This window comes from Opisthocomus hoazin, chromosome W, assembly GCF_030867145.1.
Source record: "Opisthocomus hoazin isolate bOpiHoa1 chromosome W, bOpiHoa1.hap1, whole genome shotgun sequence".
NCBI lineage: Eukaryota > Metazoa > Chordata > Aves > Opisthocomiformes > Opisthocomidae > Opisthocomus > Opisthocomus hoazin.
The window spans coordinates 35,766,061-35,791,281 of NC_134453.1; the positions used below are offsets into that span (position 1 = coordinate 35,766,061).

General features: G+C 53.0%; 3 protein-coding genes across 3 annotated transcripts; all 3 read right to left on the reverse strand.

The window, feature by feature from the left end:
• Window positions 1-694: 694 nt before the first annotated feature.
• LOC142365494 (adenosine 5'-monophosphoramidase HINT2-like) lies at window positions 695-3,833 on the reverse strand (the record flags this gene model as incomplete). The annotated part of the gene is made up of 3 exons (XM_075446315.1): window positions 695-1,034; window positions 1,835-1,939; window positions 3,444-3,833. Coding segments are annotated over 3 exons (660 nt in total), but the record flags the coding sequence as incomplete, so codon positions are not given.
• A 5,304-nt stretch (window positions 3,834-9,137) lies between these two features.
• Window positions 9,138-12,276, reverse strand: LOC142365495 (adenosine 5'-monophosphoramidase HINT2-like; the record flags this gene model as incomplete). The annotated part of the gene is made up of 3 exons (XM_075446316.1): window positions 9,138-9,477; window positions 10,278-10,382; window positions 11,887-12,276. Coding segments are annotated over 3 exons (660 nt in total), but the record flags the coding sequence as incomplete, so codon positions are not given.
• A 5,304-nt stretch (window positions 12,277-17,580) lies between these two features.
• LOC142365496 (adenosine 5'-monophosphoramidase HINT2-like) lies at window positions 17,581-20,863 on the reverse strand (the record flags this gene model as incomplete). Its single annotated transcript, XM_075446317.1, has 3 exons — window positions 17,581-17,920; window positions 18,721-18,825; window positions 20,474-20,863. Coding segments are annotated over 3 exons (660 nt in total), but the record flags the coding sequence as incomplete, so codon positions are not given.
• Window positions 20,864-25,221: the final 4,358 nt, after the last annotated feature.

Sequence of the window (25,221 nt, forward strand, 5' to 3'; positions counted from 1 at the left end):
AGAACTTCTCCCCGGGAAGATTAAATAAAGGCGAAGGCCTCGCGTTACTTACGCGCCCGCATCACCAAACTTCACCCCATTGCTTGGGGATACAGAAGAGATGAAGACGCCTTCCAGTGGGCGTCTCTGGTGCCTCAGTAACACGGTGTTCAAGGGCAACGAAGGATCGCCCTGCTTTCATGTGCCCATCTCCCTTTTTTAAAAGCCATTAAAGAAAGATGAAGGTTGCTGTCTCCCCGCGATGTAGTTGTAGTTTGGCCCTGGCTGGGATGGAGGCGACTTTCCCCATAGCAGCCCTCACAGTGCTATGCTTTGCAGTTGTAACACACCACTGTTTTGACTACTGCTGAGCAGTGCTCCCACAGCATGGAGGCTCTCTCTCCAACCACCCCCAAACTCCAGAAAGCTGGGGGTGGGCAAGAGGTTGGGAGGGGACAGAGCTGGGACAGCTGACCCAAACCGACAAAAGAGATTCCACTGTGCTATGGGAAGCCCCACAGCTGCCATTCAGACCGAGTGTTTTCCCCTACCATATCCCTCCTCACCAGAAAAGGGATAAAGTGCTCCAACAGGAGTTGGATGCTTCTCCAACACACTGCACTGTGCCAGAACCACCCAAAACCACTTACGCTCCACAGAGACACCATTTTAACTTGCAGAACTATTTCCCTCAGTAAGACGCTCAAGACAGAGATGATATCCCCATGCTAAATCTTTATTGTGCAACTGCTGCTCAAAGCCTTTGTTACCTTCCACAGACACACGTCACAAAAAATGAGACATCGACAGTGGCTAGACTGACGGGCAACAGACGAAATCCATTCAGTGGCGATTCGTACGCGTGCGGCAACTCTTGCGGTGCAAAAATCTTAGCCAGGCGGCCAGCCCAACTGACGGCCACCCAGAATATGTAGATGTACGTGACAGACAGGCTGCCCACCCTCGGGCCCTTCATCCACAACCATCCGGAATCCATCGGTCAGGCCCAGGTGAGCAGCACGCTTCTTCCCAGCGGACATTAAATGCCCAAGAAGCTGGAGAAAGGAAGTACAAAACCGTAAACAAATAAAATAAAAAGCCACACACAAAGAGGGGAGAGGGCAGGAAGGGAAGGAAGGAGAGCAGAGAACCACCCAGAGAAACCAGTTAGCCAATTCCTAGCAATTCAACCACTGCGCTTCAAACTACCGTCTGTCCGCCTGCAACCGACATTTTCCAAGCAAAGCTACAGAGACCGATTATGCACACTAGGCGGTGGGGGGGTGGTGGGGGGGAAGAGACGTGCAATTTCTGTCAAGCTACACAGTAACGGACTACAAAACACCCACAGAAGCTAAGCTCGTCTCCGGGTTAAAGCCCCTATTGTATCTTCGGGCAACACAAGCAGTTCTGGTGGAAAATAAACTTCAGGCTGCCTTTTGCGTGGGTTCACAAAGTCCTTGAACTTGACTTTTATAGCTCAAAGCGAAGCATCCAGCACCTCTCAACGGGCTTTGCCCTTCCTCACCCCGACCTGCCAAAAACCCCAAGCCCTCTTCGCCCTATTAGAAGAAGTACCACTCCTCTCACTCTCACCCATGACAACAGGCATCAGACTGCGCTCCAAAGCGACACCGCATTTTGCACCAGAAGTACGTACCCAGGGATGAGCATTGCTTTATATCCCTACTTTTAGTCAAAAAGCTCAATTCCGTTACAAGCTAGAGGCAAAAAGGTTACAGCGCCAGAAAACCCAAAATAGCCTACCGCGCCCTATCAAGAGGGAAAGAGTCTAGTAAATTAGGAACTAATTACAGGTACAGTTTAGCATACAGAAAGCTTCCCCAGTACTTACAGATTCACCAGAACCTTCTGCTTCAGATAACCTGATAATTGGCTCCTTAGGCATGTCTAGGAAAAGCATCGGAGCTTGGGGTGAAAGATCGCAGAACACAAGGCACTGGAGGAAGAGCAAACAGTTAAAACGTAATTGGCTTCAGAGAAAGGCAACAGCTTAAGCAAATCAATATGCCCCACTGAACTCGTGCAGAAGCAGGTTACCGGATACCCCAAACGCAAGCCGAAACGTTGACTTTTCTTACGTGATATCAATACTTTCTATACACAAAATGCAACGTATTTACAGAGCCCCCTCCAGAAGCAGGATTCAGCATGCAAGATGATGGGGGCAAGGAGACGGGCCAGGACTTCACATTAGCGACCTCCAGTATGTTTTGATTTGGGTTCACCATTTCCTAAGCACTTTTTCCATTCGATGTGGTCCACGCAGAGGCAGGAGACAAAGGGCTTAATCAGCAAAGGATTTGGCAAAGTGGAAGATCAGCGGCCATTTGTTTTCCATGCTACAGGGAGCTCCAGTATTGAGCAAAAGCATAATCACAGGAAGCCTGCAAGTGCAGCGTACCAGTCTGTCTTCTACATTGCACATAAACCCTACCTTCAAGAGCAGAAGACATCCCTAACAGTTAACCGTCAGCAGTTTAATAACAAAATGATATGGGATACTAACTTAAAGTTACCATCGTGTAGGTAAGGGCTGCTTTTTTCCTCCCACACAGTCCGAGCAGCTCACTCGAGTTCCTAGCACATCGTGGTGCACCAGCATCCGTGAAACTTGCAAGCATGCTGTTATCATGGCCCCACCTCACCACAGCAACGAGATCTGGGAAGCTTTTGCAGCCTACAGAATGACTGGTTTCTAGATTTGTTTTATTTGGTTTTTTGGGTTTTTTTATTTACGAAAAATAAGAAAAGCTGTAATTCTTTGCTTTAATAATCCAGTTCGGGGCTTCAGAACCAAAGCCTTGCACAGCAGAGCTGTGAAATCCCTATAACGCTATTACGAGGCACATCAGGACCTGCATTTCTCCTATGCAGAACTAATTCCTTAAGGTCGCTACGCGGACGTCCACTGTTTACACCCCCCCCCCCACATCTCCACCCCACCCCCCCAGCCGAATCCCCGAGGACACTGACTGCGTGTGCTTAATCTACGGTTTCAAGACTATCATCCTACACGAGGCAGGACCGCTCCCATCCCTCGGCAGCAAACTTTGCACGACTTGCAGTGCCAAAGGGATATCACGCGGCAAACGTCTGCGGCTGCCACCAAGAGCGTTACCGTCAGAGGCCCTCCTCTGCGCACGCGCGCACGCGCCACGGTGGGGCTGGGAACCGAGGCGAGCCGGACAGCACCAGCAACCCAGTACGCGCCGCGGCAGCCGGGGGGGGCACCGAAGAAGCGCGATGTTTTAGGGATGGTGCAGTAGAGAGCGCCACAACCCAGAGAGGCCCCGCCCGTCCCCCGTCCCTCCACCCACCCTGCCGCGCTCCCGGGCACCGCGCAACAGGCCCTCGGCTCAGGGTGCCTGCGAGCGCGGGGGACGGGGGGGGAAGGGAAGGGAAGGGAAGGGGGACAGCGCACAGAGCAAAGCCGCGGCTACCTCCTCGTCCTCGCAGATGACGTTGGCGGAGAAGCGCCTTCCCGAAGACAGTGGCGGCGCCCCAATAATCTCGTCAGCCACGACAACGCCCCTTGTCGCCCCCGCGCTTCCTCCACTCGGCCAGGCCCTCCGCGGCGCCCATTGGGCCTCCAGATCGCCGCCGGCCGATCCCGCGTCTCGATTGGCTGTCTCGTCTGTCGTTTTCGCTTGTCCCCGCCCCCCTAGCGGGGCCGCCCTCGTCGACCTGGTGCTTGCCGGGGCTCGGGGAGTTTGCGTGCTCTCGGGGCGCGGAGGGATCCGACCCGGGGGCGGAGGGAGAAGACGTTGGCCGAGTCCGCGGAGGGATCTGCGCCGTGTAGTGCTGCGACCCTGTGCGCGGGCAACGAGGTCTCACAAGAGGCTGGTGTAGCTAGAAGTACTACTTACTGTTATTTATTACCGCAGCAAGTCCACCCCAAACGTGCTTGTGGCTTTTTGGCGCTGCTCCCTCCAGTCACATGACTGCTTTTGCCAGGGCAGGGCAGGCCTTAACTTTTCAGAACATTTCGCAGAGCCAACAGAAGGTGCTCTAAATTGTTCCCTGAAAGCCCCACTTCAATTGCAGCCGTTTCTAAGCTGCACGCCTCCCGGGAGAAAATAAAATACAAAGCGCGTGTTCAGCACTGGTGGCTTGAGGGCTGGAGGGCAGATCAAGATAGGACTTGCGCTAAGCTGGGTAGGAGGCTTTTAGAAAAATAGGCAGAGCCCCCAAAGCTGCCCGAGGGTGGTCTGTGGTGCCCTGCACCCCCGGGGAGAGCGAGCAATTCGATTGCTCTACACAACTGTAGTGTAACATACATAAACCCTGCTTTCCTCTGTATCGGGCTAAGGATAGCCTTAGCCTTCTTTGCGGCAAGGGCACGTTGTCGGCTCGCGTTCAACTTGGTGTCCACCAGGAGCCCCCCACGTCCTTTTCTGCAAAGCTGCTTTCCAGCCAGTCGGCCTCCAGCATATACTGGTGCATGGGGTTGTTCCTCCCCAGGCGCGGGACTTTGCACTTCCCCTTGTTGAACTGCACGAGGCTCCTGCCTGCCCATTTCTCCAGCCCGTCGAGGTCCCTCTGGATGGCAGCACAACCCCCTGGGGTATCAGCCATTCCTCCCAGTTCTGTATCATCAGCAAACTCGCTGAGGGTACGGTCTGTCTACCCATCATCCAGATCATGGATGTGGGAACAGTGATCGCCAGTGAAAACGGAGGAAAAAAATCGTCTGTCTGTAGATCTCCTGTGTTATTTATCGGGGGGTGGTGGGGGTGGTGTGGTGTGTGTATGTAGTGTGGTGTGTGTCTTTAGTCTTCCTTTTCTGACCAATGCCCCAGTAGAAGCCCTTCCTACGATTCTTCACACCCCTTGCCAAATTCAGCTCCGGCTGTGCCTTAGCTTTCCTGATCCCATCCCCACGCACCCGGGCAACATCCCTACATTCTTCCCAGGCTGCCTGTCCCCGCTTCCACTGCCTACGCGTTTCCTTCTCGTGCTTCAGCTCGACCAGAAGGTCCTTACTCAGCCATGTTTGTTACCCGTGCTGCGCGCGTTGGCGTAGAGACGCTTCAGTTGGGCTGTCGACCGCATCGCCTTTTTGGAGGATCGCGCCCCAGTTCCTTTGCGGCATTTCTCAGGTGTTCCCCTGTTGGTTCCTAACGCATCAGCAGCCCCTGGCTCTTCTCTGTTGCTCAAAACTCCATCCCCTTCCCCCGCCGAGTCTAGTTTAAAGCCCTCCTTGTGAGTCTGGCCAGCTCGTTGGCGAAGCCCCTCTTGCCCCGCTTGGTCAGGTGAACCCCATCAGCTGCCAACAGACCTGGCTTCTCAAAGGTAGATCCATGATCACAGAAGGCAAAACCTTGAGCATGGCACCAGCTACGCGGCCAGGCATTCACCTGTTCAATTCGCCTCCTCCTTCCTGGACCCCTTCCTCTGACTGGGAGGATAGAGGAGACCACCACCTCTGCTCCTGATCCTTTTAACATTGCTCCGAGGGACATATAGTCTCTTTGGAGGGTTCCAAGTTGCCTCGTCAGACCCTACACGGAACAGTAGGAGCGGATGATAATCTGTAGGGTTCACCAGGCTCGGCAGCCTCTCAGTGACGCCACGGATGCGAGCTCCTGGTAGGCAGCAGACTTCTCTAGAGAAACCGTCTGGACGGCAAATGGGTGCTTCGGTGCCTCTCAGTAGGGAATCTCCAATTACCAATACCTTACGTGCTTTTCCGGTGGCACTGGTTCGAATGCGGGTGGGTGGTTGGGTCAGCTTTGCATGGCTGGCTTGTCCTGGATCCTGTCCGTTACTCGCGTGCTCTTCAGTCCCCAAGCCCAGAGCATCCTGTCTGTTATGTAGGGACACTTCAGGAGAGGGGGGAGGGTTCTTCCTTCTAGCCCAAGCACAGACAAGCGTCCAGCCTCCTTCATCTCGTGAGTTACTTGCGTCAGTCAACTCGAGGTTGGATTCAGGCTCACCTTCCTCTTGCGCAGCCTTAAGGCTCGTTGCGACGGACCGCTCTTGAGCTCGGAGGAGGTGACCCTCCAATATTAACCAGCTTCCTTGGGCCCCTCTTCCCTCCAGGGCCCTATCCCACGGGACGCCTCCAAGCAGATCCCTGAAGAGGCCAGAGTCGGCTCTCCTCAAGTCCAGGGTTGCGAGCTTGCTTTTTACCCTCCTCTCGGGATCCTGAACTCCGCCATCTCACGGCCGCTGCAGCCAAGGCTGCCTTTGGCCTTCGCATCCCCAACAAGCCCCTCCTTGTTGTTCAGCAGGAGGTCCAGCAGAGCACCTCTCCTCGTGCTTTTTCCCCATACTGCGCGTGTTAGCGTGCAGGCACTTCAGAGAGGCACCCCAGCACGTTGACTCCCTAGAAGGGGCTCTGGGGATTTCTCCATTGATGCCGTGAAAAGCCGGAATTGAAGACTCAATAGTTGGCAGACTGTTAAGCAGGTATTCTTTATTGCGGCGCAAAAAATACAAAAACAAACCGAGTCTTTCTTGAAAAAGGGCATACTTGGAGAACGTCAAAGTCCTTATAATACTCCTATTCTACCCGTAAGCAAACATCGATTATTAGATAAAGATGGGGACTCAGAGTATAGATTTGTTTGAGATCTCCGCACTGTAAATGAACATGTTATTTCACCACATCCTTTAGTCCCTGACCCCAGTTTAATTCTTACTCAGATACCTGTGTGCGCTTGTGGTGAATGACTTCATGGACCCCAATCTTGTGCTTGATCAGAATCATTTTATTGTTTAAGTGAATACCTTATATACTAATACAATAGTTACTAGAGCCAATGAGCTTTGGATTCGTGGCTTTGCAAATGCCAGTTCACAGTTGCTGTTTTCCAGGATCTTTTGCAGCTGTTTGTGTGAAAACAGCTTATCTCCTGAGAACAGAGAAGGGAGGCGCAGGATGCGCTTATCTTTCAGGGTCATGAGACAGTGCTGTTCTGTCTCAAATTATATGGTTTCCCACATCTCCCCCTTTTTTGTTTAGCCAGATGCTGTTGATAAGAGCTGACATAATTCGCCCTTCAGCTTGCTACCACTTTCTCAGAGGCCCACACAAACTACTATACTAAAAACAGACATAGGAACACAAATGCTAATAGAAGACATAGAGATGTGAAGTGCATACCATAACCTGCTGGGTGCAAAGAAAGATCAAATTAACCTGAGAATGATACATATTGATGGCAAATCTGTTACCTAACATATGGGTGTAGATTGATTTACTTGCGAGAACCCAGCACCAAACCCAACATACCGGTTTGGCTGGAGACTGGGCTGGTAAGCGGCCAAAACTGCGCGAACACGGCAGAAAATCTGACTACGAGTCAACCACTTTACGCTAGAAATATGTGCGGCCATCAGGGTCCGTTGAGCTCTCCCTCCACAGCAGCTGGCTGCGCGGCGGCGATCTCCCCTTGAGTAGGGACGCCCCCCAAAGGTTACCCCTCGAGGCCGAGAGATCCCTTACCTGACACCAGGCATTGATGGGTTAGTAAGTGACCTTTTTTTGCATGCATCTAACATGCAAGATACGTACAAGTAAGCTTACGCGATCATCTTTGTATCCCATACTAACTTTAAGCGGATGTTTTCACAGGGGCGCCACCAGCTTCGCCGAGTTGCTCAGCTTTGGCCTGCGGCGAGTCCGGTGCCTAGCTGGCTGGAAACAGCTGTGTCCAGCCCAGGGCAGACCCTGGCCTCTTCTCACAGAGGTCACCCCTGCAGGCCGCACCTGCAGCGCTGTGTCCAGTTCTGGCCCCCACAATTCAAAAAAAACCCAGAAAAACAACAAACCGAAAAAAGACACAGACAGACTGGAGAGGGTCCCGAGGAGGGCCACAAAGACGATCAAAGGGCTGGAGAACCCGCCCTATGAGGAAAGGCTGAAGGAGTTGGGTCTTTTCTCCCTTGGAGAAGAGAAGGCTCAGGGGGGACCTCGTCACAGCATGCCAGTACCAGTACTTAAAGGGTGGCTACAAAGAGGCCGGAGGTGCTCTCTTCGCGAGGAGCCACATGGAGAAGACAAGGGGCAACGGGTACAAGTTGCACCAGGAGAGAGGTTTCATCTCGATACAAGACAGACATTTTGTCTCAACGCTGGAGGTTTTCAAGATGCGATTGGACAGGGTGCTAGATAATCTCATCTAGGCTCCCTTTGCCACAAAAGGCTGGGCCAGACGATCTTTCGAGGTCCCTGCCCACCTGGGCTGCTCTAGGATGCTACGATTCTTCAGCGGATCACCGTTTAATAACCCTTTGCTCTCTCTGGTTTGGAACAAAGTATCAGCAACGTTGCCAGCGAGGCGAGACATAGATTCCACCAGGCGCCAGAGACCTCCTAAACCTACGGCAATCACCCGGTCTCTCTGAATGTATGAGCCATGCCTAGCTGCTTCAGAATTCCCCCGCCCCCAGAAGCGGGAACACCTTCGGGATACCTTAGGGAGTTTACACAGCCAGAACTTCTCCCCGGGAAGATTAAATAAAGGCGAAGGCCTCGCGTTACTTACGCGCCCGCATCACCAAACTTCACCCCATTGCTTGGGGATACAGAAGAGATGAAGACGCCTTCCAGTGGGCGTCTCTGGTGCCTCAGTAACACGGTGTTCAAGGGCAACGAAGGATCGCCCTGCTTTCATGTGCCCATCTCCCTTTTTTAAAAGCCATTAAAGAAAGATGAAGGTTGCTGTCTCCCCGCGATGTAGTTGTAGTTTGGCCCTGGCTGGGATGGAGGCGACTTTCCCCATAGCAGCCCTCACAGTGCTATGCTTTGCAGTTGTAACACACCACTGTTTTGACTACTGCTGAGCAGTGCTCCCACAGCATGGAGGCTCTCTCTCCAACCACCCCCAAACTCCAGAAAGCTGGGGGTGGGCAAGAGGTTGGGAGGGGACAGAGCTGGGACAGCTGACCCAAACCGACAAAAGAGATTCCACTGTGCTATGGGAAGCCCCACAGCTGCCATTCAGACCGAGTGTTTTCCCCTACCATATCCCTCCTCACCAGAAAAGGGATAAAGTGCTCCAACAGGAGTTGGATGCTTCTCCAACACACTGCACTGTGCCAGAACCACCCAAAACCACTTACGCTCCACAGAGACACCATTTTAACTTGCAGAACTATTTCCCTCAGTAAGACGCTCAAGACAGAGATGATATCCCCATGCTAAATCTTTATTGTGCAACTGCTGCTCAAAGCCTTTGTTACCTTCCACAGACACACGTCACAAAAAATGAGACATCGACAGTGGCTAGACTGACGGGCAACAGACGAAATCCATTCAGTGGCGATTCGTACGCGTGCGGCAACTCTTGCGGTGCAAAAATCTTAGCCAGGCGGCCAGCCCAACTGACGGCCACCCAGAATATGTAGATGTACGTGACAGACAGGCTGCCCACCCTCGGGCCCTTCATCCACAACCATCCGGAATCCATCGGTCAGGCCCAGGTGAGCAGCACGCTTCTTCCCAGCGGACATTAAATGCCCAAGAAGCTGGAGAAAGGAAGTACAAAACCGTAAACAAATAAAATAAAAAGCCACACACAAAGAGGGGAGAGGGCAGGAAGGGAAGGAAGGAGAGCAGAGAACCACCCAGAGAAACCAGTTAGCCAATTCCTAGCAATTCAACCACTGCGCTTCAAACTACCGTCTGTCCGCCTGCAACCGACATTTTCCAAGCAAAGCTACAGAGACCGATTATGCACACTAGGCGGTGGGGGGGTGGTGGGGGGGAAGAGACGTGCAATTTCTGTCAAGCTACACAGTAACGGACTACAAAACACCCACAGAAGCTAAGCTCGTCTCCGGGTTAAAGCCCCTATTGTATCTTCGGGCAACACAAGCAGTTCTGGTGGAAAATAAACTTCAGGCTGCCTTTTGCGTGGGTTCACAAAGTCCTTGAACTTGACTTTTATAGCTCAAAGCGAAGCATCCAGCACCTCTCAACGGGCTTTGCCCTTCCTCACCCCGACCTGCCAAAAACCCCAAGCCCTCTTCGCCCTATTAGAAGAAGTACCACTCCTCTCACTCTCACCCATGACAACAGGCATCAGACTGCGCTCCAAAGCGACACCGCATTTTGCACCAGAAGTACGTACCCAGGGATGAGCATTGCTTTATATCCCTACTTTTAGTCAAAAAGCTCAATTCCGTTACAAGCTAGAGGCAAAAAGGTTACAGCGCCAGAAAACCCAAAATAGCCTACCGCGCCCTATCAAGAGGGAAAGAGTCTAGTAAATTAGGAACTAATTACAGGTACAGTTTAGCATACAGAAAGCTTCCCCAGTACTTACAGATTCACCAGAACCTTCTGCTTCAGATAACCTGATAATTGGCTCCTTAGGCATGTCTAGGAAAAGCATCGGAGCTTGGGGTGAAAGATCGCAGAACACAAGGCACTGGAGGAAGAGCAAACAGTTAAAACGTAATTGGCTTCAGAGAAAGGCAACAGCTTAAGCAAATCAATATGCCCCACTGAACTCGTGCAGAAGCAGGTTACCGGATACCCCAAACGCAAGCCGAAACGTTGACTTTTCTTACGTGATATCAATACTTTCTATACACAAAATGCAACGTATTTACAGAGCCCCCTCCAGAAGCAGGATTCAGCATGCAAGATGATGGGGGCAAGGAGACGGGCCAGGACTTCACATTAGCGACCTCCAGTATGTTTTGATTTGGGTTCACCATTTCCTAAGCACTTTTTCCATTCGATGTGGTCCACGCAGAGGCAGGAGACAAAGGGCTTAATCAGCAAAGGATTTGGCAAAGTGGAAGATCAGCGGCCATTTGTTTTCCATGCTACAGGGAGCTCCAGTATTGAGCAAAAGCATAATCACAGGAAGCCTGCAAGTGCAGCGTACCAGTCTGTCTTCTACATTGCACATAAACCCTACCTTCAAGAGCAGAAGACATCCCTAACAGTTAACCGTCAGCAGTTTAATAACAAAATGATATGGGATACTAACTTAAAGTTACCATCGTGTAGGTAAGGGCTGCTTTTTTCCTCCCACACAGTCCGAGCAGCTCACTCGAGTTCCTAGCACATCGTGGTGCACCAGCATCCGTGAAACTTGCAAGCATGCTGTTATCATGGCCCCACCTCACCACAGCAACGAGATCTGGGAAGCTTTTGCAGCCTACAGAATGACTGGTTTCTAGATTTGTTTTATTTGGTTTTTTGGGTTTTTTTATTTACGAAAAATAAGAAAAGCTGTAATTCTTTGCTTTAATAATCCAGTTCGGGGCTTCAGAACCAAAGCCTTGCACAGCAGAGCTGTGAAATCCCTATAACGCTATTACGAGGCACATCAGGACCTGCATTTCTCCTATGCAGAACTAATTCCTTAAGGTCGCTACGCGGACGTCCACTGTTTACACACCCCCCCCCACATCTCCACCCCACCCCCCCAGCCGAATCCCCGAGGACACTGACTGCGTGTGCTTAATCTACGGTTTCAAGACTATCATCCTACACGAGGCAGGACCGCTCCCATCCCTCGGCAGCAAACTTTGCACGACTTGCAGTGCCAAAGGGATATCACGCGGCAAACGTCTGCGGCTGCCACCAAGAGCGTTACCGTCAGAGGCCCTCCTCTGCGCACGCGCGCACGCGCCACGGTGGGGCTGGGAACCGAGGCGAGCCGGACAGCACCAGCAACCCAGTACGCGCCGCGGCAGCCGGGGGGGGCACCGAAGAAGCGCGATGTTTTAGGGATGGTGCAGTAGAGAGCGCCACAACCCAGAGAGGCCCCGCCCGTCCCCCGTCCCTCCACCCACCCTGCCGCGCTCCCGGGCACCGCGCAACAGGCCCTCGGCTCAGGGTGCCTGCGAGCGCGGGGGACGGGGGGGGAAGGGAAGGGAAGGGAAGGGGGACAGCGCACAGAGCAAAGCCGCGGCTACCTCCTCGTCCTCGCAGATGACGTTGGCGGAGAAGCGCCTTCCCGAAGACAGTGGCGGCGCCCCAATAATCTCGTCAGCCACGACAACGCCCCTTGTCGCCCCCGCGCTTCCTCCACTCGGCCAGGCCCTCCGCGGCGCCCATTGGGCCTCCAGATCGCCGCCGGCCGATCCCGCGTCTCGATTGGCTGTCTCGTCTGTCGTTTTCGCTTGTCCCCGCCCCCCTAGCGGGGCCGCCCTCGTCGACCTGGTGCTTGCCGGGGCTCGGGGAGTTTGCGTGCTCTCGGGGCGCGGAGGGATCCGACCCGGGGGCGGAGGGAGAAGACGTTGGCCGAGTCCGCGGAGGGATCTGCGCCGTGTAGTGCTGCGACCCTGTGCGCGGGCAACGAGGTCTCACAAGAGGCTGGTGTAGCTAGAAGTACTACTTACTGTTATTTATTACCGCAGCAAGTCCACCCCAAACGTGCTTGTGGCTTTTTGGCGCTGCTCCCTCCAGTCACATGACTGCTTTTGCCAGGGCAGGGCAGGCCTTAACTTTTCAGAACATTTCGCAGAGCCAACAGAAGGTGCTCTAAATTGTTCCCTGAAAGCCCCACTTCAATTGCAGCCGTTTCTAAGCTGCACGCCTCCCGGGAGAAAATAAAATACAAAGCGCGTGTTCAGCACTGGTGGCTTGAGGGCTGGAGGGCAGATCAAGATAGGACTTGCGCTAAGCTGGGTAGGAGGCTTTTAGAAAAATAGGCAGAGCCCCCAAAGCTGCCCGAGGGTGGTCTGTGGTGCCCTGCACCCCCGGGGAGAGCGAGCAATTCGATTGCTCTACACAACTGTAGTGTAACATACATAAACCCTGCTTTCCTCTGTATCGGGCTAAGGATAGCCTTAGCCTTCTTTGCGGCAAGGGCACGTTGTCGGCTCGCGTTCAACTTGGTGTCCACCAGGAGCCCCCCACGTCCTTTTCTGCAAAGCTGCTTTCCAGCCAGTCGGCCTCCAGCATATACTGGTGCATGGGGTTGTTCCTCCCCAGGCGCGGGACTTTGCACTTCCCCTTGTTGAACTGCACGAGGCTCCTGCCTGCCCATTTCTCCAGCCCGTCGAGGTCCCTCTGGATGGCAGCACAACCCCCTGGGGTATCAGCCATTCCTCCCAGTTCTGTATCATCAGCAAACTCGCTGAGGGTACGGTCTGTCTACCCATCATCCAGATCATGGATGTGGGAACAGTGATCGCCAGTGAAAACGGAGGAAAAAAATCGTCTGTCTGTAGATCTCCTGTGTTATTTATCGGGGGGTGGTGGGGGTGGTGTGGTGTGTGTATGTAGTGTGGTGTGTGTCTTTAGTCTTCCTTTTCTGACCAATGCCCCAGTAGAAGCCCTTCCTACGATTCTTCACACCCCTTGCCAAATTCAGCTCCGGCTGTGCCTTAGCTTTCCTGATCCCATCCCCACGCACCCGGGCAACATCCCTACATTCTTCCCAGGCTGCCTGTCCCCGCTTCCACTGCCTACGCGTTTCCTTCTCGTGCTTCAGCTCGACCAGAAGGTCCTTACTCAGCCATGTTTGTTACCCGTGCTGCGCGCGTTGGCGTAGAGACGCTTCAGTTGGGCTGTCGACCGCATCGCCTTTTTGGAGGATCGCGCCCCAGTTCCTTTGCGGCATTTCTCAGGTGTTCCCCTGTTGGTTCCTAACGCATCAGCAGCCCCTGGCTCTTCTCTGTTGCTCAAAACTCCATCCCCTTCCCCCGCCGAGTCTAGTTTAAAGCCCTCCTTGTGAGTCTGGCCAGCTCGTTGGCGAAGCCCCTCTTGCCCCGCTTGGTCAGGTGAACCCCATCAGCTGCCAACAGACCTGGCTTCTCAAAGGTAGATCCATGATCACAGAAGGCAAAACCTTGAGCATGGCACCAGCTACGCGGCCAGGCATTCACCTGTTCAATTCGCCTCCTCCTTCCTGGACCCCTTCCTCTGACTGGGAGGATAGAGGAGACCACCACCTCTGCTCCTGATCCTTTTAACATTGCTCCGAGGGACATATAGTCTCTTTGGAGGGTTCCAAGTTGCCTCGTCAGACCCTACACGGAACAGTAGGAGCGGATGATAATCTGTAGGGTTCACCAGGCTCGGCAGCCTCTCAGTGACGCCACGGATGCGAGCTCCTGGTAGGCAGCAGACTTCTCTAGAGAAACCGTCTGGACGGCAAATGGGTGCTTCGGTGCCTCTCAGTAGGGAATCTCCAATTACCAATACCTTACGTGCTTTTCCGGTGGCACTGGTTCGAATGCGGGTGGGTGGTTGGGTCAGCTTTGCATGGCTGGCTTGTCCTGGATCCTGTCCGTTACTCGCGTGCTCTTCAGTCCCCAAGCCCAGAGCATCCTGTCTGTTATGTAGGGACACTTCAGGAGAGGGGGGAGGGTTCTTCCTTCTAGCCCAAGCACAGACAAGCGTCCAGCCTCCTTCATCTCGTGAGTTACTTGCGTCAGTCAACTCGAGGTTGGATTCAGGCTCACCTTCCTCTTGCGCAGCCTTAAGGCTCGTTGCGACGGACCGCTCTTGAGCTCGGAGGAGGTGACCCTCCAATATTAACCAGCTTCCTTGGGCCCCTCTTCCCTCCAGGGCCCTATCCCACGGGACGCCTCCAAGCAGATCCCTGAAGAGGCCAGAGTCGGCTCTCCTCAAGTCCAGGGTTGCGAGCTTGCTTTTTACCCTCCTCTCGGGATCCTGAACTCCGCCATCTCACGGCCGCTGCAGCCAAGGCTGCCTTTGGCCTTCGCATCCCCAACAAGCCCCTCCTTGTTGTTCAGCAGGAGGTCCAGCAGAGCACCTCTCCTCGTGCTTTTTCCCCATACTGCGCGTGTTAGCGTGCAGGCACTTCAGAGAGGCACCCCAGCACGTTGACTCCCTAGAAGGGGCTCTGGGGATTTCTCCATTGATGCCGTGAAAAGCCGGAATTGAAGACTCAATAGTTGGCAGACTGTTAAGCAGGTATTCTTTATTGCGGCGCAAAAAATACAAAAACAAACCGAGTCTTTCTTGAAAAAGGGCATACTTGGAGAACGTCAAAGTCCTTATAATACTCCTATTCTACCCGTAAGCAAACATCGATTATTAGATAAAGATGGGGACTCAGAGTATAGATTTGTTTGAGATCTCCGCACTGTAAATGAACATGTTATTTCACCACATCCTTTAGTCCCTGACCCCAGTTTAATTCTTACTCAGATACCTGTGTGCGCTTGTGGTGAATGACTTCATGGACCCCAATCTTGTGCTTGATCAGAATCATTTTATTGTTTAAGTGAATACCTTATATACTAATACAATAGTTACTAGAGCCAATGAGCTTTGGATTCGTGGCTTTGCAAATGCCAGTTCACAGTTGCTGTTTTCCAGGATCTTTTGCAGCTGTTTGTGTGAAAACAGCTTATCTCCTGAGAACAGAGAAGGGAGGCGCAGGATGCGCTTATCTTTCAGGGTCATGAGACAGTGCTGTTCTGTCTCAAATTATATGGTTTCCCACATCTCCCCCTTTTTTGTTTAGCCAGATGCTGTTGATAAGAGCTGACATAATTCGCCCTTCAGCTTGCTACCACTTTCTCAGAGGCCCACACAAACTACTATACTAAAAACAGACATAGGAACACAAATGCTAATAGAAGACATAGAGATGTGAAGTGCATACCATAACCTGCTGGGTGCAAAGAAAGATCAAATTAACCTGAGAATGATACATATTGATGGCAAATCTGTTACCTAACATATGGGTGTAGATTGATTTACTTGCGAGAACCCAGCACCAAACCCAACATACCGGTTTGGCTGGAGACTGGGCTGGTAAGCGGCCAAAACTGCGCGAACACGGCAGAAAATCTGACTACGAGTCAACCACTTTACGCTAGAAATATGTGCGGCCATCAGGGTCCGTTGAGCTCTCCCTCCACAGCAGCTGGCTGCGCGGCGGCGATCTCCCCTTGAGTAGGGACGCCCCCCAAAGGTTACCCCTCGAGGCCGAGAGATCCCTTACCTGACACCAGGCATTGATGGGTTGGTAAGTGACCTTTTTTTGCATGCATCTAACATGCAAGATACGTACAAGTAAGCTTACGCGATCATCTTTGTATCCCATACTAACTTTAAGCGGATGTTTTCACAGGGGCGCCACCAGCTTCGCCGAGTTGCTCAGCTTTGGCCTGCGGCGAGTCCGGTGCCTAGCTGGCTGGAAACAGCTGTGTCCAGCCCAGGGCAGACCCTGGCCTCTTCTCACAGAGGTCACCCCTGCAGGCCGCACCTGCAGCGCTGTGTCCAGTTCTGGCCCCCACAATTCAAAAAAAACCCAGAAAAACAACAAACCGAAAAAAGACACAGACAGACTGGAGAGGGTCCCGAGGAGGGCCACAAAGACGATCAAAGGGCTGGAGAACCCGCCCTATGAGGAAAGGCTGAAGGAGTTGGGTCTTTTCTCCCTTGGAGAAGAGAAGGCTCAGGGGGGACCTCGTCACAGCATGCCAGTACCAGTACTTAAAGGGTGGCTACAAAGAGGCCGGAGGTGCTCTCTTCGCGAGGAGCCACATGGAGAAGACAAGGGGCAACGGGTACAAGTTGCACCAGGAGAGAGGTTTCATCTCGATACAAGACAGACATTTTGTCTCAACGCTGGAGGTTTTCAAGATGCGATTGGACAGGGTGCTAGATAATCTCATCTAGGCTCCCTTTGCCACAAAAGGCTGGGCCAGACGATCTTTCGAGGTCCCTGCCCACCTGGGCTGCTCTAGGATGCTACGATTCTTCAGCGGATCACCGTTTAATAACCCTTTGCTCTCTCTGGTTTGGAACAAAGTATCAGCAACATTGCCAGCGAGGCGAGACATAGATTCCACCAGGCGCCAGAGACCTCCTAAACCTACGGCAATCACCCGGTCTCTCTGAATGTATGAGCCATGCCTAGCTGCTTCAGAATTCCCCCGCCCCCAGAAGCGGGAACACCTTCGGGATACCTTAGGGAGTTTACACAGCCAGAACTTCTCCCCGGGAAGATTAAATAAAGGCGAAGGCCTCGCGTTACTTACGCGCCCGCATCACCAAACTTCACCCCATTGCTTGGGGATACAGAAGAGATGAAGACGCCTTCCAGTGGGCGTCTCTGGTGCCTCAGTAACACGGTGTTCAAGGGCAACGAAGGATCGCCCTGCTTTCATGTGCCCATCTCCCTTTTTTAAAAGCCATTAAAGAAAGATGAAGGTTGCCGTCTCCCCGCGATGTAGTTGTAGTTTGGCCCTGGCTGGGATGGAGGCGACTTTCCCCATAGCAGCCCTCACAGTGCTATGCTTTGCAGTTGTAACACACCACTGTTTTGACTACTGCTGAGCAGTGCTCCCACAGCATGGAGGCTCTCTCTCCAACCACCCCCAAACTCCAGAAAGCTGGGGGTGGGCAAGAGGTTGGGAGGGGACAGAGCCGGGACAGCTGACCCAAACCGACAAAAGAGATTCCACTGTGCTATGGGAAGCCCCACAGCTGCCATTCAGACCGAGTGTTTTCCCCTACCATATCCCTCCTCACCAGAAAAGGGATAAAGTGCTCCAACAGGAGTTGGATGCTTCTCCAACACACTGCACTGTGCCAGAACCACCCAAAACCACTTACGCTCCACAGAGACACCATTTTAACTTGCAGAACTATTTCCCTCAGTAAGACGCTCAAGACAGAGATGATATCCCCATGCTAAATCTTTATTGTGCAACTGCTGCTCAAAGCCTTTGTTACCTTCCACAGACACACGTCACAAAAAATGAGACATCGACAGTGGCTAGACTGACGGGCAACAGACGAAATCCATTCAGTGGCGATTCGTACGCGTGCGGCAACTCTTGCGGTGCAAAAATCTTAGCCAGGCGGCCAGCCCAACTGACGGCCACCCAGAATATGTAGATGTACGTGACAGACAGGCTGCCCACCCTCGGGCCCTTCATCCACAACCATCCGGAATCCATCGGTCAGGCCCAGGTGAGCAGCACGCTTCTTCCCAGCGGACATTAAATGCCCAAGAAGCTGGAGAAAGGAAGTACAAAACCGTAAACAAATAAAATAAAAAGCCACACACAAAGAGGGGAGAGGGCAGGAAGGGAAGGAAGGAGAGCAGAGAACCACCCAGAGAAACCAGTTAGCCAATTCCTAGCAATTCAACCACTGCGCTTCAAACTACCGTCTGTCCGCCTGCAACCGACATTTTCCAAGCAAAGCTACAGAGACCGATTATGCACACTAGGCGGTGGGGGGGTGGGGGGGGGGAAGAGACGTGCAATTTCTGTCAAGCTACACAGTAACGGACTACAAAACACCCACAGAAGCTAAGCTCGTCTCCGGGTTAAAGCCCCCATTGTATCTTCGGGCAACACAAGCAGTTCTGGTGGAAAATAAACTTCAGGCTGCCTTTTGCGTGGGTTCACAAAGTCCTTGAACTTGACTTGTATAGCTCAAAGCGAAGCATCCAGCACCTCTCAACGGGCTTTGCCCTTCCTCACCCCGACCTGCCAAAAACCCCAAGCCCTCTTCGCCCTATTAGAAGAAGTACCACTCCTCTCACTCTCACCCATGACAACAGGCATCAGACTGCGCTCCAAAGCGACACCGCATTTTGCACCAGAAGTACGTACCCAGGGATGAGCATTGCTTTATATCCCTACTTTTAGTCAAAAAGCTCAATTCCGTTACAAGCTAGAGGCAAAAAGGTTACAGCGCCAGAAAACCCAAAATAGCCTACCGCGCCCTATCAAGAGGGAAAGAGTCTAGTAAATTAGGAACTAATTACAGGTACAGTTTAGCATACAGAAAGCTTCCCCAGTACTTACAGATTCACCAGAACCTTCTGCTTCAGATAACCTGATAATTGGCTCCTTAGGCATGTCTAGGAAAAGCATCGGAGCTTGGGGTGAAAGATCGCAGAACACAAGGCACTGGAGGAAGAGCAAACAGTTAAAACGTAATTGGCTTCAGAGAAAGGCAACAGCTTAAGCAAATCAATATGCCCCACTGAACTCGTGCAGAAGCAGGTTACCGGATACCCCAAACGCAAGCCGAAACGTTGACTTTTCTTACGTGATATCAATACTTTCTATACACAAAATGCAACGTATTTACAGAGCCCCCTCCAGAAGCAGGATTCAGCATGCAAGATGATGGGGGCAAGGAGACGGGCCAGGACTTCACATTAGCGACCTCCAGTATGTTTTGATTTGGGTTCACCATTTCCTAAGCACTTTTTCCATTCGATGTGGTCCACGCAGAGGCAGGAGACAAAGGGCTTAACTCAATCAGCAAAGGATTCGGCAAAGTGGAAGATCAGCGGCCATTTGTTTTCCATGCTACAGGGAGCTCCAGTATTGAGCAAAAGCATAATCACAGGAAGCCTGCAAGTGCAGCGTACCAGTCTGTCTTCTACATTGCACATAAACCCTACCTTCAAGAGCAGAAGACATCCCTAACAGTTAACCGTCAGCAGTTTAATAACAAAATGATATGGGATACTAACTTAAAGTTACCATCGTGTAGGTAAGGGCTGCTTTTTTCCTCCCACACAGTCCGAGCAGCTCACTCGAGTTCCTAGCACATCGTGGTGCACCAGCATCCGTGAAACTTGCAAGCATGCTGTTATCACGGCCCCACCTCACCACAGCAACGAGATCTGGGAAGCTTTTGCAGCCTACAGAATGACTGGTTTCTAGATTTGTTTTATTTGGTTTTTTGGGTTTTTTTATTTACGAAAAATAAGAAAAGCTGTAATTCTTTGCTTTAATAATCCAGTTCGGGGCTTCAGAACCAAAGCCTTGCACAGCAGAGCTGTGAAATCCCTATAACGCTATTACGAGGCACATCAGGACCTGCATTTCTCCTATGCAGAACTAATTCCTTACGGTCGCTACGCGGACGTCCACTGTTTACACACCCCCCCACACATCTCCACCCCACCCCCCCAGCCGAATCCCCGAGGACACTGACTGCGTGTGCTTAATCTACGGTTTCAAGACTATCATCCTACACGAGGCAGGACCGCTCCCATCCCTCGGCAGCAAACTTTGCACGACTTGCAGTGCCAAAGGGATATCACGCGGCAAACGTCTGCGGCTGCCACCAAGAGCGTTACCGTCAGAGGCCCTCCTCTGCGCACGCGCGCACGCGCCACGGTGGGGCTGGGAACCGAGGCGAGCCGGACAGCACCAGCAACCCAGTACGCGCCGCGGCAGCCGGGGGGGGCACCGAAGAAGCGCGATGTTTTAGGGATGGTGCAGTAGAGAGCGCCACAACCCAGAGAGGCCCCGCCCGTCCCCCGTCCCTCCACCCACCCTGCCGCGCTCCCGGGCACCGCGCAACGGGCCCTCGGCTCAGGGTGCCTGCGAGCGCGGGGGACGGGGGGGAAGGGAAGGGAAGGGAAGGGAAGGGAAGGGAAGGGAAGGGAAGGGAAGGGAAGGGAAGGGAAGGGAAGGGAAGGGAAGGGAAGGGAAGGGAAGGGAAGGGAAGGGAAGGGAAGGGAAGGGAAGGGAAGGGAAGGGAAGGGAAGGGAAGGGAAGGGAAGGGAGACCGCGCACAGAGCAAAGCCGCGGCTACCTCCTCGTCCTCGCAGATGACGTTGGCGGAGAAGCGCCTTCCCGAAGACAGTGGCGGCGCCCCAATAATCTCGTCAGCCACGACAACGCCCCTTGTCGCCCCCGCGCTTCCTCCACTCGGCCAGGCCCTCCGCGGCGCCCATTGGGCCGCCAGATCGCCGCCGGCCGATCCCGCGTCTCGATTGGCTGTCTCGTCTGTCGTTTTCGCTTGTCCCCGCCCCCCTGGCGGGGCCGCCCTCGTCGACCTGGTGCTTGCCGGGGCTCGGGGAGTTTGCGTGCTCTCGGGGCGCGGAGGGATCCGACCCGGGGGCGGAGGGAGAAGACGTTGGCCGAGTCCGCGGAGGGATCTGCGCCGTGTAGTGCTGCGACCCTGTGGGCGGGCAACGAGGTCTCACAAGAGGCTGGTGTAGCTAGAAGTACTACTTACTGTTATTTATTACCGCAGCAAGTCCACCCCAAACGTGCTTGTGGCTTTTTGGCGCTGCTCCCTCCAGTCACATGACTGCTTTTGCCAGGGCAGGGCAGGCCTTAACTTTTCAGAACATTTCGCAGAGCCAACAGAAGGTGCTCTAAATTGTTCCCTGAAAGCCCCACTTCAATTGCAGCCGTTTCTAAGCTGCACGCCTCCCGGGAGAAAATAAAATACAAAGCGCGTGTTCAGCACTGGTGGCTTGAGGGCTGGAGGGCAGATCAAGATAGGACTTGCGCTAAGCTGGGTAGGAGGCTTTTAGAAAAATAGGCAGAGCCCCCAAAGCTGCCCGAGGGTGGTCTGTGGTGCCCTGCACCCCCGGGGAGAGCGAGCAATTCGATTGCTCTACACAACTGTAGTGTAACATACATAAACCCTGCTTTCCTCTGTATCGGGCTAAGGATAGCCTTAGCCTTCTTTGCGGCAAGGGCACGTTGTCGGCTCGCGTTCAACTTGGTGTCCACCAGGAGCCCCCCACGTCCTTTTCTGCAAAGCTGCTTTCCAGCCAGTCGGCCTCCAGCATATACTGGTGCATGGGGTTGTTCCTCCCCAGGCGCGGGACTTTGCACTTCCCCTTGTTGAACTGCACGAGGCTCCTGCCTGCCCATTTCTCCAGCCCGTCGAGGTCCCTCTGGATGGCAGCACAACCCCCTGGGGTATCAGCCATTCCTCCCAGTTCTGTATCATCAGCAAACTCGCTGAGGGTACGGTCTGTCTACCCATCATCCAGATCATGGATGTGGGAACAGTGATCGCCAGTGAAAACGGAGGAAAAAAATCGTCTGTCTGTAGATCTCCTGTGTTATTTATCGGGGGGGGGGGGGGGGGGTGTGGTGTGGTGTGTGTATGTAGTGTGGTGTGTGTCTTTAGTCTTCCTTTTCTGACCAATGCCCCAGTAGAAGCCCTTCCTACGATTCTTCACACCCCTTGCCAAATTCAGCTCCGGCTGTGCCTTAGCTTTCCTGATCCCATCCCCACGCACCCGGGCAACATCCCTACATTCTTCCCAGGCTGCCCGTCCCCGCTTCCACTGCCTACGCGTTTCCTTCTCGTGCTTCAGCTCGACCAGAAGGTCCTTACTCAGCCACGTTTGTTACCCGTGCTGCGCGCGTTGGCGTAGAGACGCTTCAGTTGGGCTGTCGACCGCATCGCCTTTTTGGAGGATCGCGCCCCAGTTCCTTTGCGGCATTTCTCAGGTGTTCCCCTGTTGGTTCCTAACGCATCAGCAGCCCCTGGCTCTTCTCTGTTGCTCAAAACTCCATCCCCTTCCCCCGCCGAGTCTAGTTTAAAGCCCTCCTTGTGAGTCTGGCCAGCTCGTTGGCGAAGCCCCTCTTGCCCCGCTTGGTCAGGTGAACCCCATCAGCTGCCAACAGACCTGGCTTCTCAAAGGTAGATCCATGATCACAGAAGGCAAAACCTTGAGCATGGCACCAGCTACGCGGCCAGGCATTCACCTGTTCAATTCGCCTCCTCCTTCCTGGACCCCTTCCTCTGACTGGGAGGATAGAGGAGACCACCACCTCTGCTCCTGATCCTTTTAACATTGCTCCGAGGGACATATAGTCTCTTTGGAGGGTTCCAAGTTGCCTCGTCAGACCCTACACGGAACAGTAGGAGCGGATGATAATCTGTAGGGTTCACCAGGCTCGGCAGCCTCTCAGTGACGCCACGGATGCGAGCTCCTGGTAGGCAGCAGACTTCTCTAGAGAAACCGTCTGGACGGCAAATGGGTGCTTCGGTGCCTCTCAGTAGGGAATCTCCAATTACCAATACCTTACGTGCTTTTCCGGTGGCACTGGTTCAAATGCGGGTGGGTGGTTGGGTCAGCTTTGCATGGCTGGCTTGTCCTGGATCCTGTCCGTTACTCGCGTGCTCTTCAGTCCCCAAGCCCAGAGCATCCTGTCTGTTATGTAGGGACACTTCAGGAGAGGGGGGAGGGTTCTTCCTTCTAGCCCAAGCACAGACAAGCGTCCAGCCTCCTTCATCTCGTGAGTTACTTGCGTCAGTCAACTCGAGGTTGGATTCAGGCTCACCTTCCTCTTGCGCAGCCTTAAGGCTCGTTGCGACGGACCGCTCTTGAGCTCGGAGGAGGTGACCCTCCAATATTAACCAGCTTCCTTGGGCCCCTCTTCCCTCCAGGGCCCTATCCCACGGGACGCCTCCAAGCAGATCCCTGAAGAGGCCAGAGTCGGCTCTCCTCAAGTCCAGGGTTGCGAGCTTGCTTTTTACCCTCCTCTCGGGATCCTGAACTCCGCCATCTCACGGCCGCTGCAGCCAAGGCTGCCTTTGGCCTTCGCATCCCCAACAAGCCCCTCCTTGTTGTTCAGCAGGAGGTCCAGCAGAGCACCTCTCCTCGTGCTTTTTCCCCATACTGCGCGTGTTAGCGTGCAGGCACTTCAGAGAGGCACCCCAGCACGTTGACTCCCTAGAAGGGGCTCTGGGGATTTCTCCATTGATGCCGTGAAAAGCCGGAATTGAAGACTCAATAGTTGGCAGACTGTTAAGCAGGTATTCTTTATTGCGGCGCAAAAAATACAAAAACAAACCGAGTCTTTCTTGAAAAAGGGCATACTTAGAGAACGTCAAAGTCCTTATAATACTCCTATTCTACCCGTAAGCAAACATCGATTATTAGATAAAGATGGGGACTCAGAGTATAGATTTGTTTGAGATCTCCGCACTGTAAATGAACATGTTATTTCACCACATCCTTTAGTCCCTGACCCCAGTTTAATTCTTACTCAGATACCTGTGTGCGCTTGTGGTGAATGACTTCATGGACCCCAATCTTGTGCTTGATCAGAATCATTTTATTGTTTAAGTGAATACCTTATATACTAATACAATAGTTACTAGAGCCAATGAGCTTTGGATTCGTGGCTTTGCAAATGCCAGTTCACAGTTGCTGTTTTCCAGGATCTTTTGCAGCTGTTTGTGTGAAAACAGCTTATCTCCTGAGAACAGAGAAGGGAGGCGCAGGATGCGCTTATCTTTCAGGGTCATGAGACAGTGCTGTTCTGTCTCAAATTATATGGTTTCCCACATCTCCCCCTTTTTTGTTTAGCCAGATGCTGTTGATAAGAGCTGACATAATTCGCCCTTCAGCTTGCTACCACTTTCTCAGAGGCCCACACAAACTACTATACTAAAAACAGACATAGGAACACAAATGCTAATAGAAGACATAGAGATGTGAAGTGCATACCATAACCTGCTGGGTGCAAAGAAAGATCAAATTAACCTGAGAATGATACATATTGATGGCAAATCTGTTACCTAACATATGGGTGTAGATTGATTTACTTGCGAGAACCCAGCACCAAACCCAACATACCGGTTTGGCTGGAGACTGGGCTGGTAAGCGGCCAAAACTGCGCGAACACGGCAGAAAATCTGACTACGAGTCAACCACTTTACGCTAGAAATATGTGCGGCCATCAGGGTCCGTTGAGCTCTCCCTCCACAGCAGCTGGCTGCGCGGCGGCGATCTCCCCTTGAGTAGGGACGCCCCCCAAAGGTTACCCCTCGAGGCCGAGAGATCCCTTACCTGACACCAGGCATTGATGGGTTGGTAAGTGACCTTTTTTTGCATGCATCTAACATGCAAGATATGTACAAGTAAGCTTACGCGATCATCTTTGTATCCCATACTAACTTTAAGCGGATGTTTTCACAGGGGCGCCACCAGCTTCGCCGAGTTGCTCAGCTTTGGCCTGCGGCGAGTCCGGTGCCTAGCTGGCTGGAAACAGCTGTGTCCAGCCCAGGGCAGACCCTGGCCTCTTCTCACAGAGGTCACCCCTGCAGGCCGCACCTGCAGCGCTGTGTCCAGTTCTGGCCCCCACAATTCAAAAAAAACCCAGAAAAACAACAAACCGAAAAAAGACACAGACAGACTGGAGAGGGTCCCGAGGAGGGCCACAAAGACGATCAAAGGGCTGGAGAACCCGCCCTATGAGGAAAGGCTGAAGGAGTTGGGTCTTTTCTCCCTTGGAGAAGAGAAGGCTCAGGGGGGACCTCGTCACAGCATGCCAGTACCAGTACTTAAAGGGTGGCTACAAAGAGGCCGGAGGTGCTCTCTTCGCGAGGAGCCACATGCAGAAGACAAGGGGCAACGGGTACAAGTTGCACCAGGAGAGAGGTTTCATCTCGATACAAGACAGACATTTTGTCTCAACGCTGGAGGTTTTCAAGATGCGATTAGACAGGGTGCTAGATAATCTCATCTAGGCTCCCTTTGCCACAAAAGGCTGGGCCAGACGATCTTTCGAGGTCCCTGCCCA